Raw genomic sequence first — 15,563 nt, 5'->3', positions numbered from 1 at the left:
CACCATATAAATGCAAGTTCTTAGAGATTATGCATCATACACCCAGTACACTGGAAAACATGCAGGATGTTTTCAAGTCCATATGACTACATAAGCTTCCAGCACAGGCAGACATGTTCGTTGCCACATGTCTTTTAGATCCTCGCAGAATGCAAACAAACAGTTGCTGAACAGCAGCTAATCAGATTAGTAAAGGGGTCAATGCAACAGCAGTTCCAACTTTCATCATCTTACAAAAATATATTTGGAGCTTTATCGCAGCTACCAATTCTAAAATAAAAACTAAGATGATCAATTGATCCCAATAATCTGCAATTTGTATCAAACAGCCCATAATACTTAACGGAACAATTTTTAAATGCAATTTATTCACTTTTAGTGGAATCTTAATTACATCATTCAACACTGACAACTGTATTCCAATTGTGTGGAGAACAACACTCATTCCTTTACAAGGTAATTGCACAACATCAGTTATTACAAGATCAGAAAGGAACTGAATACAATTATTCTGCTCCAGTCATACACTTCCCACCCCAATTTATTTTAAATTGTCTAACCCTGTGGAAGTTTACTTTGATCAGCAAACCCATTTCAATACCAACGTGAGTATGACTTCGGGGTAGTTTCAGACCTCTCACGGTCTGCTTTCAAAATTGGAAAAGTAGGCTGTTTCTTCAAACCATGATACCCATCATGCAGATCGAGAAAGATGCAAGTGAGAAGATCCATAATTAACAACAGCTTGGATCACATGCATCTTCAAATGGTCCACTGCCTAACTGGGACACATCCTTGGGAGAAGTCAGTTCAAAGCAGCATTTATCTTCACATCACAAGTAAAGATATTCTGCTCCCCACCACCCCCACCCCTCCCCCCCAACCTCCCCTCTCACCCACTTCTGCAAGCCAAGCAATCATTTGGCCTTCATCACAGTATGGTGTACATATTGCACACAGTTAACAGATTTTGTCCGTGAGACTGCACCTAAACAAAGTCTGTGAAATCATCCACAGTGGACATTAGCCTTTTCCGCTGGCCTGTTTCTGCATTGGCTGACTGTGACGGTTGCTGTTGCTGCTGAGAGTGCTGTGGACCGTAATGGTGGTGAGGAAGGTGCTGCTGTTGTTGATGGTGATGATGATGGTGATGGTGGTGAGTTTTACTCTGACCAGCAGCATGAATCAATGAAATTCCAGCATTCTGACGATACTGCAGGTCCTCGTACACCTAGGTAGAAAGAAAAATATGTAACTTTTGCTCCAGAGAAAACCTTTGGACAAAGAAACGCTTGAACGTGCCTACACCCACACTCACGTTTAACTTTTTGAAGCTGTGCTCATTATATATATATAAAATTATATATATACACACACACACACACACACATACAAATGATACAATCTTCGCATGTAGGAGACAATTTCAAAGTTTGTGGACCACACAAAATTTGGGAGAATTATAATTGAGAGGAAGGGTAGAATTTTGAAAGGACATTGACACATTGGTGGAGTGGGCAGACAGGCAGCAGTTCAAATGTGGAGAAATGAGGGCTGATAGTGTACATTGAAGGGTACTATTCCAAAGGAAATACAGGAGCACAGAAAGATGTAGATGGGCACAAGTCATGAAAGGTGGCAGAACAGGTAGAAGGAGCTGCTAGAAAAAGCATACAGTATTTAAGACTTCATTACTAATGGCAAAGAGTACAAGAGCAGGGAGGTTATGCTGAATCTATACCAGACATTGGTTAGACCTCAGCTAAAGTATCGTTCACGATTTCTGAGTGGCCAACTGTTGGAAGATTATGAATGCATCAGACATCATGTCAAAGATATTTAGGAGGGGGATGAGACACTCGGGAAAAGACTGCAGAATTTGGGATTGCTTTCCTTGGGGATGAGAAGTCTAAGAGTCTGTTACAAGTTTACTAATTCATGACAGGCCTGGACAGTGAAAAGGGAGAATTTGGTCCCTCTCAAACATTAAAACTATGCCCTTTGGTTATCAAAGTGCTTTTGCAAAGGAAGAAAATGTTAGATGAGAAAAAAACTTTATCACACAGATAGTGGTGTGTGTTTGGAATGCACTGTCTTGAGGTATAGTGGACACATGTTTAATTCAAGATTGGAGTGGTGCTGGAAAAGCACAGGAATTCTGATAAAGGGCTTTTGCCCGAAACGTCAATTTTCCTGTTTCTTGGATGCTGTCTGACCTGCTGTGCTTTTCCAGCATAACTCTAATCTTGGCTCTAACCTCCAGCATCTGCAGTACCCACTTCTGCCTACATGTTTAATTCAGACATTCTAGGGAGCATGAGGTTCTTTTAATTCGAAACAAACATGCAGGATTATGGAAAAGAGGATGGAGATTGGCACTAAACCAAAATGTTCAGAAAGCTGGTGTAGCCATGACGGGCTGAATGGCCTTATGCACCATAGTAATTCTGTGACAGTTGGTGAGGGAACCAAAAAGGAAAAACATCTATTTGATCGCTTCCTCATCAATCTACTTGCTGCAGACACATTTGTCCAAGACACAATCAATCAATAGAACTGAGCAGTACACATTCTTTGTGGAATTGAAGTCCTATTCTCAATCTAAGGATACACTCCATCATGTTGTGTTCTACTAGTACCATGCTAAATGGGACAGACTCCAGCAGATCTAGTAACTCCAAAGTGGGCATCTATGAGGCATCATGAGTTAGCAGCAGCACAATCATAATAACTTCAAGGCTCAGCATATCCTCTCCTCTACCTTTACCGTCAAGCCAGGTGATCAGTGCTGGTTCAGTGGAAAATGCACGTGAGCAGCAGCAAAAATGAGGTTCAACCTGGCGAAGCAACAATGCAGGATGACTTGTAACCTAAACAACGGAAGCAGCACGCAATACAGAGGGCTCAGTGACACCACGGCCAATGAATCAAATCTAAGCTTTGCAGTCCTCCACTGGTGAACCATTAAACAATTAACAGGAGTGGAGGTTCATCAAAGCCATGGCAGCCCAGCAAACTAGTGCCACAGACAAGGTTGAAGTATTTGTGCTTTCTTCAGCCAGAAGTACCAATGATCAATCTATCTTGGCTGTACCTGAGCAGATGTCAGTCTTCGGCAAATTGATTCATGGCACATGATTTCAAGAAATGACTGAAGACTCTGGATACTGCAAAAACTAGGCTTCCTGGCAACATTCCAGCATTATTATTGAAAATGTTGTTGTTGAACTAGCTGCAACCCTATTCAAGTTTTTCCGGCATAGCTACAATACTAGCATCATCCCTAAGCATGTATCTCTTTTGCACAAAAAAGTGGAAATCCAATCATCACTTTACAGCTTATCATCAGCAAAAAGAGTTTGCTGACAATGCACATCAAGTAACACTTGCAAAGGCATAACATTGTCAGTTTGGGTTCTACTAGGGCCAGTCAGCTCTGGGTCCAATCACAGACAAAATAGTTGAACTTCAGAAGCGAGGTGAGAGCAACTGTCTTTGACATTAAAGCAGCATTTTACAGGTAATGGCGTTGCAGATTCCTATAAAATTGGACTCAATGGGAACAGAGGGGAAATTCTCTCCTGGTTGGAGTCATAACTGACAGAAAAGGGAGGTGGTTGCAGTTGTGGGAGGCTGATCACCTCAGCTCCAGGAAATCACTACAGGAGTTCCACAGGATTGTGACCTCAGCCAAACCATCTTCAGCTGCTTTAGTGACTTTCCTCCATCACAAGGTCAGCAGTCCGAATATTCACTAATAATTGCACCATTTGTGACTCCTCAGATTCTGAAGCAGTCAATGATCAAATTCAATGAGGCATGTGCAATAAGTAGCAAGTAACATTCATGCCAGGCAATTAGTACCTCCAATAAACCAGTCTAACCGTCGCTTCTTAATGTTCAATGGTATTACCATCACCAAATTCCCTGCTAACAACAGGGGATTACCACTGACCAGGGCCTTTATCGTGTTTGAAGAGCTGGCCATGGGCTAAGAATTCAGCAGCAAGTGACCCACCACTTTTACTAACATCTTCAAGGCACAAGTCAAAGTGTGATGGAGTACTCTCCACTTACCTAGAGGAGTGCGGCTTCTACAACACTGAAGAAACCTTACACCATTCAAGTCAAAGCAACCCATTAGGGCTGGCATTCCATCCACCACCTTCAGCATTTACGCCCTTCTCTATTGATGTACAGTGACAGCAGTGTATACAATCAACAAGATGCATTACAGTAGCTCGCCAAGGCCTTTATCATTTAGAAAGATAGAGGCAACAGACATATAGCAACACCACCACATGCAAGTTCCCTTCCAAGTCACACAGCAACCTGACTTAGAATAATATCAGACTTCACGGTTGCTGGGTCAAAACTCTGGAACTCACTTCCTGACTGAGTGTCTCATCGCTCCCGCGATCTGCAGAGGCTCAAGAAGGTAGATCATTGCCATGTTTTCCAGGGCAATTAGGGATGGGCAACAAATGCTGGCCCAGCCAGAAATACCCATATCCTCTGAAATAATTTTTTTAAGAGACTTAATTAGTTTATATCGATGCTAATGCTGCCTATGAGCCCCCTCTCTAGTCCACTCCTCTCTCCCAAACTACTTGCATTAGCATAATCTTCTAGTCTGGACTGAACCTCTGACAAGCTTCTCCTCCTGTCAGAGGCTGCTTCTCTGCCAAGCTTGCTTCGGACAGGGTAAGCAGCAAACATGAGCCAGATCCAGTCTGTGCATGGAGGAGCAGCGAGGAGGCACAAGGTAGTGGTGCTGAGGTGTCCCGGGGCCAGAGATTCACAAGTTGTCAGGCCGGGCCAGATGCAAAGCAGGAGGCTGGGATGACAGGGATGGAGACCACTGGAGCCTAATTTTAGCTTATAACTAGAATTTCTTCTAATTTACATAACTTTCAACCTCGGTGTGTAATAAGTGATCTCTTCGTCATAGAACAGTACAGCTTTATGAGAAAGAGGTAGTTTACTACACACAAACATTGAAACACTAATTACAAGGGGGCTACGTTATAGCATGTACAAATTCATAGTTCACAGAACATTGACATACCCACCACATGGGCATTTCAGAGCTGACAAGCAATAGGCAATATCTGTACCTTCGATCGAATCCGTTTGATCTGTCGCAACCTTGCTAGCCACTTAGATGCATAAGCTTCTGAAGGAACTGCACTGTTGTGATGTACAAGTGAAGCCATCTGGTGTAAACAAGAAAACATCGTTCACAGCATTGAAACTATAATGTAACTAGCAACAGAACTGTTTTACCAAACCAGAAATCGTCTCGTCTATGTCTAAACATGATAACCATATTGCATTATAAAACCAACCAATTCAGAATACAATTAAAATCTTCAATCGGAAAGAAAAATACAAAAACAGTTAACATCCCAGATGAATACTGCAGGATAGTAGCTGGACAGGTTTAATCTTGCATTACATTAAAGGGACAGTCTGAATTAGAAATGGTCCAAATTCCTGGGAACAAAAAATATTTTGAATGCACCACAGTCAGTGCATAGTGCTCTGCAAATTCTGGCAAGGTCAACAACAGTTTTGTAAGTTATAAACTCATAAGATACCAACTGTGCTAATGTGACCTGAGAAAAGTATTGATACAATCAGGGAAGTACCAAAGTATAAAGTTTCACTCTGGTATTGTGCCTGAAGAATTGAGACACTTGGTAAAGCAAGAGTAACAAAAAAGAAACAAGTTTCTCAACCATCTGATAAAGGATCAGTTTGACGTATTTGTCTCCAGCAGGCATGTTAACAGGAATGACCAATGTCTAGTCTATAGCCACATGCTGAAGTCTGCCTTACTTCCACACCCATCTCCAAAATACACATCAAAAGGAACAATGAGATAGAAGCTGGCATCAATTAATGTGAAGAGCATAGCCCTTGGCCAAATGGCTAGCAATGACATGTATCAGTCAAAAAAAAAAGTAAACAGGCATATAGGCATGTTATCTCAATCATACTACTTACTGCCATAAGACTTTGGATATGGGCAGAAACCTGTGTTGTGACTGGAATCAATGAAAATTGAAATCTGGCCCAGTTTGGTTGGACTATAGCTAACCCCTGATGTTCTATCCACAAAAAAAAAAGCAAAATTAAACAACTTCCTTATACTTACATTTGCATGCAGAGCCATTTGTCGCACTAACAGGGGAAGATTCTTGTCTGACACAATCCTTGCCACATTTGTGTCAACCAACCCCTCCATATCTACAAGACAGGAAAAGAAACCTGTGTCACCTACTGAGAAACTGCATCCAATTTAAAATAAAAATACATCTTCATATGTAGTTTTCCCCCAATTAATAGATGCTGGGATTCCATTTAATTTATATCACCGAAACAGCCATTCAGTACAATTGGTCCATGCTACTCCACTAAAGGATCCTTCTCTTCATTTGACTTTAGCAGCATAATTTCAACCCCTTTCAACTTCATGCCCTTCAGCATCCTCTTGGCCTCAATTATTCCTTTCAGTAATGAGTTCCATATTTTGAATTCACTGTCAAGTACTCATTTCCACAAATACAAGACAATACATCAAAACATGAGGTTGTAAACGATTCAATTTTGAGTCAATATAGTGAATTCATAGAATGCATTACTTGAATGAGAAGATTGCAAATATTACTCCACAACTTGGGCGTGTAATCTAGCAACATAAGAGGTAACGCATGTCACTTTCTTAAATGCTTCAGGATGTTAGGAATGCTGAGTACAGACAGAAATACAATCCTGTGCATTAAAATATAGCAATCCACATTTGTATTGATATATTAAACTTAGTGCAGGATTAAAAAGTATTACATAAAAATAAATCATGTTTCAGCATTTGAAGCACTTTGTTTTTTAATATGTACAATCAGAAAATGCCCATGTTTAGCATGCAAAAGTACAGCAATTTAGTGCTATTTTGGTGAATACTTAATGTTAGAAATTGGTGACAATGAATGGTAGTATATGGTGTCCACAACATTCATTTCAAAATAAATGCAAACTTTATAGTGATGAGTTACAATAATCAGTACCTTAAACTAGTCACTTACCTTTTCGTGCTTGTAAGGTCACTAGGTTGCTCTCAAAGTCTAAAGGTTTAATAATTATTTCAACAAAGTTAAACTGACCCTATTAAAATGGGCAGAAAAGAAAGAAGAAAAAGCAGTTCAGACTGTGAGCTTCTAAAAAGCAGATCTAATACACATCAAATTTGATAATAGCAACCTGTTCGCATATGCTGACAAAGCAAACATATAATTCAGGACAGCAAATGGAATAACACATCACAACACACTACATGTGCAAAAGGTAGAACTTACACTGCTTCAATAATTTGCAATTATGCAAACTTCATGGAGAACATAACAAGCAATTATGCCAAGGGGCAAATCTAGTGATTTCAAAGCACACCCCCAAACTCTGAGGATTATACTGAAAAGTTTATTGGGAGCATAATCATAATAATTTCATGTTGCAAATATAATTGGAGTATAAGCAATCAATCACACAGAATATACAACACAACAGGGGATTTATCCCAACTAGTCCATTCTGGTGTTGATGCACCACTAGGCACCCCACCAGTATTGACCTATCAGCATTTCCTCTCATTTTTTCCTTCCTCATGTGCAGCTGGATTCTCCTTGTTCTGCTGATCCAAGGAGACTGGAAAACAGTGGGGAGTCACATCGGGACACCTCCCCATGCATTCTTGTGTCTGGGACAGGCTGTCGACTGGATCAGCTGTTCTTCTACATAGGAAAGCAGTAACTAGTCCAACGTAGGCCATTTTGAGCCTCTGCTGGTAACTTTTACCAATGTCGAAGTAACCCTTTGCCACACGCGTCAAGGCTGCCAGCTCAAATCAACAGGGCCCATCTAGTAGCAGGCCAAGCAGCATCACAGCCAGAGGTTCCACGCCCCAAGCCATGGAGCTAAGGAGATGAGTGGCTACTAGTCAGATGATGTCAAGAGTATGCTGCTGGAAAAGCACAGCAGGTCAGGCAGCATCCAAGGAGCAGAAAAATCGACATTTTGGGCAAAAGCCCTTCATCAGGTCAGATGATAACTCGGCCTACAACACAATGGCCTGACAGACATCAGAAGACTTCAGTGCTTTGCTTTTGTGTTGGCCATCAAGACTGCCCTCCTCCGACTGGGTTGGAAACTCAGCTCACTGGATGGTAACAGCAAGTTCAGTATCTCCATCTGGTTGTGAGGCTGAAGTCTCAAAGCCCTTGGGAAAACCAGCCTGAATTTATCTTCCTCTTAAAATTATCAATAATCTGTACCTCAAATCCTCTTTGTGGCAGCATGTTCCACATTTAACCCCAAGCTATAAGTTAATTTCTTTTAAATTTTCTTATCAACCCGTTCAGAGATGTTATTACACACCTGTGCAGCAGGTGAGACTTGAACCTGGGCCTCCAAGACCGGGGTAGAGATATTACCACTGTGCCACAAGAGTCCTGCTAGAATTCTAATCACTCTTTGGCTTAAGAGGTTCCTCCTGAATCTAATCATTGGATTGACTAGTAACTGACATGTAGTTATCGTACCTAGTTTTGGTCTCCACACAAAGGGAAAGCCAGCATATGGTAAGGTGAAGTGGGGCAGGGAGAGAAGGCTGCTGGGGAAGGGACAGGGAAGAGGGTTGAGGAGGCAAGAGTGGAGGGGAAAACAATGAAGGAAGAGATATAGAAATTGAAAAAAACATAAACTACCTTTATCGTTCCCAGTTTGTATTCTTCCTCAGTGTCCTTGTATATCACAACCACATAGTCATTCCCGATGTGCCGTTTCTTATTACAGCAGGCTCTGTCGGATTCTTTATTTGGCATCAAGGTCGCAATGTGAAAAATTGCTTCAATTATGTTGGAGAAAAGAAAAATTCATCATTGCACAGGAAAATGCTGAAGGAGAAGAGAAAATCTAGTTTCATAAATGCACAGGGGTTATCCAGCCAACCAGTGAAAAATGCACCATATCTGTTTAATAATATTAAATCTCTCTCCCAATGAAGACCATCTGGAATAAATTGCTAGTCTTTAATAATAATTATAGACTTCCAAATGATCAAAAAAATCTGGTTTACTAATGCCCTTTTGGGAAAGAAATCTGCCACCTTTACACACTCTGGCATTTACAGATGTACAGCAATATTGTTGATTCTTTACTGCCCTCGGAAATGGCTAAGCCAGTCACTCCGTGAAAGAGCAATTAGGGGACAGAGGGAAATGCTGGCCTTGTCAGCATTGCTCTTTCCAAGGTAAAAAAGACAAAATTCAGGTGTGATGTGCAATGAACACCTTAATCAAGGTCATTAATCTTACACAATTGTTCAAATTTCAAAAGACATCCCACTATGTCCAACTATATCTCCAAACTGAAATCTTTAGACTTGTTTTACATCAAAATATCTTGTTATTACATAATAATAAGCCTTCTGATTTTGGGGCTTTTCATTTCTGAATTTGAGTCAAAGAATATTTAGTTTAAAAAAAAATTAAGGTGAGGGGGAAAGATTTAAAAAGGACCAACTGGGCAACCTTTTCACACAGATGGGCATGCGTGTATGGAATAAGCTGCCAAAGGAAGTGGTGGAGGCTGGTACAATTGCAACATTTAAAAGGCACCTGGATAGGTATATGAATAGGAAGGGTTTAAACAGGGATGGGGCCAAATGCTGGCAAATGGGACTAGATTAATTTCGAATATCTGGTTAAGTTGGACTGAAGAGTCTGTTTCCAGGCTGTACAACTCTACGACTCTAAATCTGAAGTAAAAGAATAAGTTCCACTGGGGCAAAAACAAATACTTTAAAAATACCTGTAATGGTCATCACCAAATAGAATGCTAAGTTGAACAAAATGTTGCCTTCTTTACTGGCTCAATCAGCTGTAGACAATGGGAATGCCCTCTGCATCAGTTCAGTCCATCAGAACTGGGTGCGATTGGACCAAAGAGGGGTGCAGGGATGAACACAGGGTGAGAAAAGGGATGAAGTAATCCCTTAACTGAACAGGAAAATAACCTCCTGTCACATTTGCATCTGCTAACATTAATGAGTCAAGCTGAGCAAGGACAGAACTTAATACATAAACCATTTCATTTCAAGGTTAATTGGAGCTGAATATTTGAATGGATGAATACACATTAACATGTTGGAACCTTGCCTGCTTTACTGGCATTCTTCATACTCAAAAACTAGCTTCTCTAAACTCAAGCAATAGAGAATAGGCCTCCCTGGAAAGATCAACTGTTGTTATACTACGTTTGCACTTTCCCATTAAATACAATTACTTTTCCTACTACGGACTGGAAGTTAACAGGTAAGTGATTCCTGGATGTCAGCTGTGTCAAGCACCAATGTGAGTTGCAACATTCTTGCCTGAGTCAGAAGGTTAAGGGTTCAAGGTGATCTCCTGGAGTTGAGGGCAACAGCCTAAGATGACACTCCTGCGTAGTGCCAAGGGAGTGATCCACTCTTGGAGGTGTCATCTTCAAGTTGAGATGTTAAACCAAGGTCCCACCTGCCCACGCAGCAAGTTGTCAGCCTTGGAAGTTGTCACTCCTCTGTCTTCATTACCACAGGATCTGCTGGGTCCACCACTCACAATCTAAGCATAGAACCTGGCCAGGTCAACCAAACAACTCACCAAACTCAATTTACCAAACCTCAGCAAGGCTACCCCTGTGTGGCAAGCTGAACTCATTTACCTTGCATGATGTCGTCATGCCAACAGTAGGTAAACTGCCCATCATCACCATATGTGTCAAGGCCACCGAGGAAAATCTGCTCTGGGTTACAGTCTTGAAGATAGATTAATTTGCCAAGGCCCGTAAGGAACTGTGCATACCTGGATGAGCCGTATGCATTGGACAGAATTTCAACTTCATTATTAGTCTGAAACATAAGACAATAAAACGCCAATTAAACCATACATTGAGGGTTTACTTAAGATGCTGAAGTTTGGTGTGCAAGGCAAAATAGCACGTAACACTCAAGCTAGTTTCTAGGGACTAATCTCAATGAGAATATTATAGAACAGATGTGTGAAATAGGGATTAGTTACCTCACAATATCAAGAAAATCAGTGACTAATGGGGTCCATACAGGAATCCTGAAACAGATTATTTATGCCTTTTATTTAGCAATCACTTAACTTTGGTCAAATGCTAACCTTAACTTGCAGTTTCTTTTGATGAAAAATAAGGAAAACACCCAAAAACCTGCCAAAAACAAGAATTTTGAACAATGGCCCAGATTCTCCTGTCTGCAACAATGCTGATCACTGCTGACTGCGAAGATGGGTTTGCTACAACCTCTTTGCATGCTTCCTGTCAGGATCTCAATCCTGACGACAGCAGCAATGGATCACCACAGCCAGACACTGAAAGCGTTGGCAAAGAGAAACACCACAGAATACTGACATTCAGGGGCTTATACATTTCAGTGATTTGATGAGGAGCTGAGAGAGATAGCACGAGAGAGAGAATGTACGCGCACAAGTGAGATCAAGTGTGAGACTGCATCCACAAGAGGGAGTTTGTGGGGGTCTGTCTATGGTTATGGAGGTTGGTGAGCTATTTGGGTTATTTGGGTGAGATTTGAAAGGGGGGGGGGGGGAGAAGAGGGTCCCAAGGTGAAAGGTGAGGCGTTCTTCCTTCAGGTGTCAGGTGGTTAGGGAGGGGCGATGGAGGCGGCCCAGGACCTACATGTCTTTATCAGATTGGGAGGGGAAGTTGAAATGTTCAGCCACGAAGCATTAGGGTTGATTGGTGTAGATGTCCCGGAGATGTTCTCAAAGCGCTCTGCGAATAGGCGTCCTGTCTCCCCAATATAGAGGAGACCGCATCGGGAGTAAAGGATACAGGGTGCAATTGACTCAATGTGTTTGCGAAGTTCGAGTCAATGGGAAATGGACAGTCAGGTTGGGTAGGAATTTGGACAGAGGTTTGTCAGTGTGGTGGTTTGAGTGATGCTGTACGCACTGGGTTGCAAAGATTGAAGTGTAATAAACGACAGTGCCTGACTGAGGATTGTATACATAGCCCAAGTCTCTGACATGGAGATAAATGTAAGAAACATTCACGGAATGCCCTGGGCAGTACAAATAAGCCCATCAGAAGTTTAAACTTTGTAGATACTTTTAACATTTATTTGCATATCAGGATTTCTGATGGGTGCTAAGGGCAAACTGGTGGAAGTCTTTGCACCCATCATTGGCAGCATCAGAAATTTGGCCCATTATAGTTTTATGTCCATTTGATCACCTCCAATGGTGCTAAAGCTGGAAATTTCAAAGTGGAGGCAAGGTCAGGTCGCCAAAATAGGAAGGAGTGGGAAGCAAACTCTTTGATTGAAATGAAAACAAAAATTTTTGAAAATACTTAGCATGACAGGTAACATGTTGCAAGGATACAGAATTAATGGTCAGGCCAGTGGCCTTTCTTCAGAACCAGAAAAGAGCTAGCAATGTGACAGGTGTTAAGCAAATGCAGAGATAAAGAAATTGAAGGGAACACCACCAACAGAATGGTTTCAGATGGGTGGAAAGCAGGATAAAACTAAATGAGCTGGATGACAAAGAGCTATAGCAAGAAATCAAAGACAGATCTAGGTAAAGTATAAATGGGAACAGCAGTCTCTAGCAGTATAGCCATAACAAAGTATTGTGGAGGTGAAGATGGAGATGACTCATTGAGCTGGGAAAAGCCTTTACCTGTCCTTCTCCCACATAGACAACTCCAATCTTGTGTGTGTCATAAGGCGGCATCTGGTCCAGAACTTTTATGGCTCGCTCTGTGATCTAAATTTTAAAAAAAACTCTTCATTAGTTACCTATAGCTAGCAGTACATACATCTGCAACAAACAACTTTATACAATGCACAGATATTAAATATACTCGCACTTTTTGTTTGCAAAGGGGTGCCACCATACATATTCATAATTCAAGCCTGCATCTGAACGTGTATCACTGTACGTTCACAACCACCAACAAATCGACATTGTTGAATGTTCTACCCAACACCATTGTGGTCATGATGACACCAACAATTCAAGGAAAAGGACTCATTACCTTCTCAAGCAACTGGTGTAAGCAACAAATGCCTTAGTCAGCATCTTATCGACAAAGAGAATCACAGCACAGAAGGTAGCCAATCAACCTACTGTGCTGTCTCAGCTGCTTGTAGATGGTACCCCACCAATCCAGTTGAGTGCTGTAGCCTTGCAACTGCTTTCTTTTTCTTCAAATTATTTTTCATTCCTTTTTAACGTTATCACTGAAACTGTTTCCACAAACCTTTTGGAGAGTAAATTCTTGAGTGGCAACTCTCCATAGAAAAATAAAAATTCCTACCCCTTTTTAGAAAAGATTCCAAGATTTAAATGTCCTACAACTGCTTTCATCAATTCCCAATTTGGCTCGACCTTCCAACTCCTGTACTCAATACTCTGACCAATAAAAGAAAGCATACCAAACGCCTTCTTCACTATCTTATCTACCTGTAACTCCACTTTCAAGGAGCAATGAACCTGCACTCCAAAGTGTCTTTGTTCAGCAACACTCCCTAGGACCTTACCTCTCCAAATAATTCTCTTCCTGGGGGCGTGTTGCTTCTCTTACCCACATATCCGGACAAGGATCATATTAAGGCAACTCAAAGCAAACTTTCTTGACCATTTCTTTTCAATTGACAGAAGGCAACTTCATCAAGTTTCTTTTTCCATGGAAATTATGCTATGATCCAATAAAGAAAGGTTGAAACCTCATTGACAATAGTGTTTCTGTCCACTTACCTAATACTAATCCAAACAACACTGCATACTCGCTTCATTGTAAAACAAGCAACATGCTTTGGAGTGGTGACCTGAAGTTTGAATTTCACTCACCTCAGTCTTGGGTACCAGAAGGGGCTTGTTAGCTTCACTTCCGAAGAATGGCGAATGATACAACTGTAGGAATACAAAACTGCAAGGGAATCAAAAACACAGAAACATAGAACACTTGCAACACAAGTGACGGTCCATCTTTTCCATGCCAGCTGAAGTTGTAGAGTCAAATCCCATTTTTCATCTTAATCTGCAGCCCTGTAGGTCAAAGCTTTTCAAATTTCAAACCCCCATATTGTTGAGATACAGTAAGGATTCCTTCCTTGAATATTCTTTCAGGAGTTCCAGACCCATCTCCAGTGTCTAGGAAAAGAAACGTTGCCTCAATTCCCCTCTAACATTTCTGTTAATTTCTTTAAATTTATGGCTAATACTGCTAAAGGAAAAAGGCTGCTCCAATATACTCTATCCAAGCAGTTCTTAATTTTATCCAAATTCACTAAAGCTCCCCTCAGCCTTTTCTGCTTCAAAGAAAATAGCTCCAGTATTTCCAAGGCTTCCTCTCCTTCTTCTGATTAAATTCAAGGTTATATGATGATTTTAAATACATAGGTACTTGGGGAGCAAGTATAGGAGTGATCAAAATCTGTGGCTTGCTACAATGGCAGGATGGTTGTATAACATCCTGGTGAACATAGAGCATAGAACATAGAAAAATACAGCGTAGTACAGGTCCTTCAGCCCTCGATGTTGCGCCGACCGAAGCCTACCTAACCTACACTAGTCCAATAACCTCCATATGCTTGTCCAATGCCCGCTTAAATGACCATAAAGAGGGAGAGTCCACCACTGCTACTGGCAGGGCATTCCATGAACTCACAACCCACTGAGTAAAAAATCTAGCAAAGAATTGTAGCAAAGAATAGAGCCATAAAAAAAAAAACAGGCAGTGAGAATAGGTGCCCAAAACTAAGTTAGTGAAGATCAGTAAGAGCAGGGGTGAAGGTGAATGGGTCTCATAGCAATTAACAGTTAAACAGTTTATCTTAGAAAAGCTTCACAGTTTGTTAGCAGATAGAAGATGGCATGCAGGCCAGGAAGAGCACAGGAACAGCTCAGCCTGCTGCCAACAAACGCATGCACAGGGTCTTAGCAGCAGATGGGCTGCAGCAGCAAACAGCTGAAAGTAAAGGGTCCGGTCACTGTGATGTTGAAAGTAGGAGACTTGCAGTTTAGCCAACAGTCAAACAGAGCTACAAGCTTAAAAACCCATCTCGCTCAATGCAAGTGCGGCCAGGCAGGAGGTGCAATCTGTGGCAAGAGTACAAAGTTTGTGGGGTGAGAAATTGGGAGGGATGGCAAAGTCATTGACCATGGACTACACAACGTCAGTTTGGAGAAAACCATAATTCATTAGCATTGAATGCCGCATGAACACAGTCTGGTGACAGACGCAATGGGAGGGTTGAGGGAGTTGGTCATATGGTGCAACTGGTTGTCATCATGTGAAACCTGGTTCCATATCTTTGAATAATATTGCAGAGATGTCACACAGGAATAGTGTCAACAAAAGATCCTCAACGGGGTCTGAGATACTTGCTCTTACTCACAAGCTAAGGTAATCATAGAGTTATACAGCAGGGAAACAGACTCTTCAGTCCAACCAGTTCATGCCAATCATGTTCC

The 15,563-nt window shown here is 41.4% G+C and overlaps 1 protein-coding gene across 9 annotated transcripts in view; it reads right to left on the bottom strand.

Moving 5' to 3' along the window:
- Positions 1 to 890: 890 nt before the first annotated feature.
- tsc2 (TSC complex subunit 2) overlaps positions 891 to 15,563 on the bottom strand; it is a 78,756-nt gene continuing 64,083 nt past the window's right edge. For all 9 annotated transcript variants that reach the window (XM_072559849.1, XM_072559853.1, XM_072559852.1 and 6 more), the window contains 8 exons: positions 13,938 to 14,016; positions 12,765 to 12,851; positions 10,759 to 10,945; positions 8,763 to 8,902; positions 7,089 to 7,167; positions 6,161 to 6,252; positions 5,118 to 5,216; positions 891 to 1,231 (listed from right to left, as the gene is read on the bottom strand). In XM_072559849.1, the coding sequence (XP_072415950.1) occupies positions 989 to 1,231; positions 5,118 to 5,216; positions 6,161 to 6,252; positions 7,089 to 7,167; positions 8,763 to 8,902; positions 10,759 to 10,945; positions 12,765 to 12,851; positions 13,938 to 14,016 (1,006 nt within the window). In that variant the 3' untranslated portion in view covers positions 891 to 988. The remainder of the gene's footprint in view (positions 1,232 to 5,117; positions 5,217 to 6,160; positions 6,253 to 7,088; positions 7,168 to 8,762; positions 8,903 to 10,758; positions 10,946 to 12,764; positions 12,852 to 13,937; positions 14,017 to 15,563) is intronic.

Source organism: Chiloscyllium punctatum, chromosome 40 (assembly GCF_047496795.1).
Source record: "Chiloscyllium punctatum isolate Juve2018m chromosome 40, sChiPun1.3, whole genome shotgun sequence".
In the NCBI taxonomy this organism is placed as follows: Eukaryota; Metazoa; Chordata; class Chondrichthyes; order Orectolobiformes; family Hemiscylliidae; genus Chiloscyllium; species Chiloscyllium punctatum.
The sequence above is the reverse complement of the archived record's forward strand: the minus strand, read 5'-3'. Positions and strand labels throughout refer to the sequence as shown.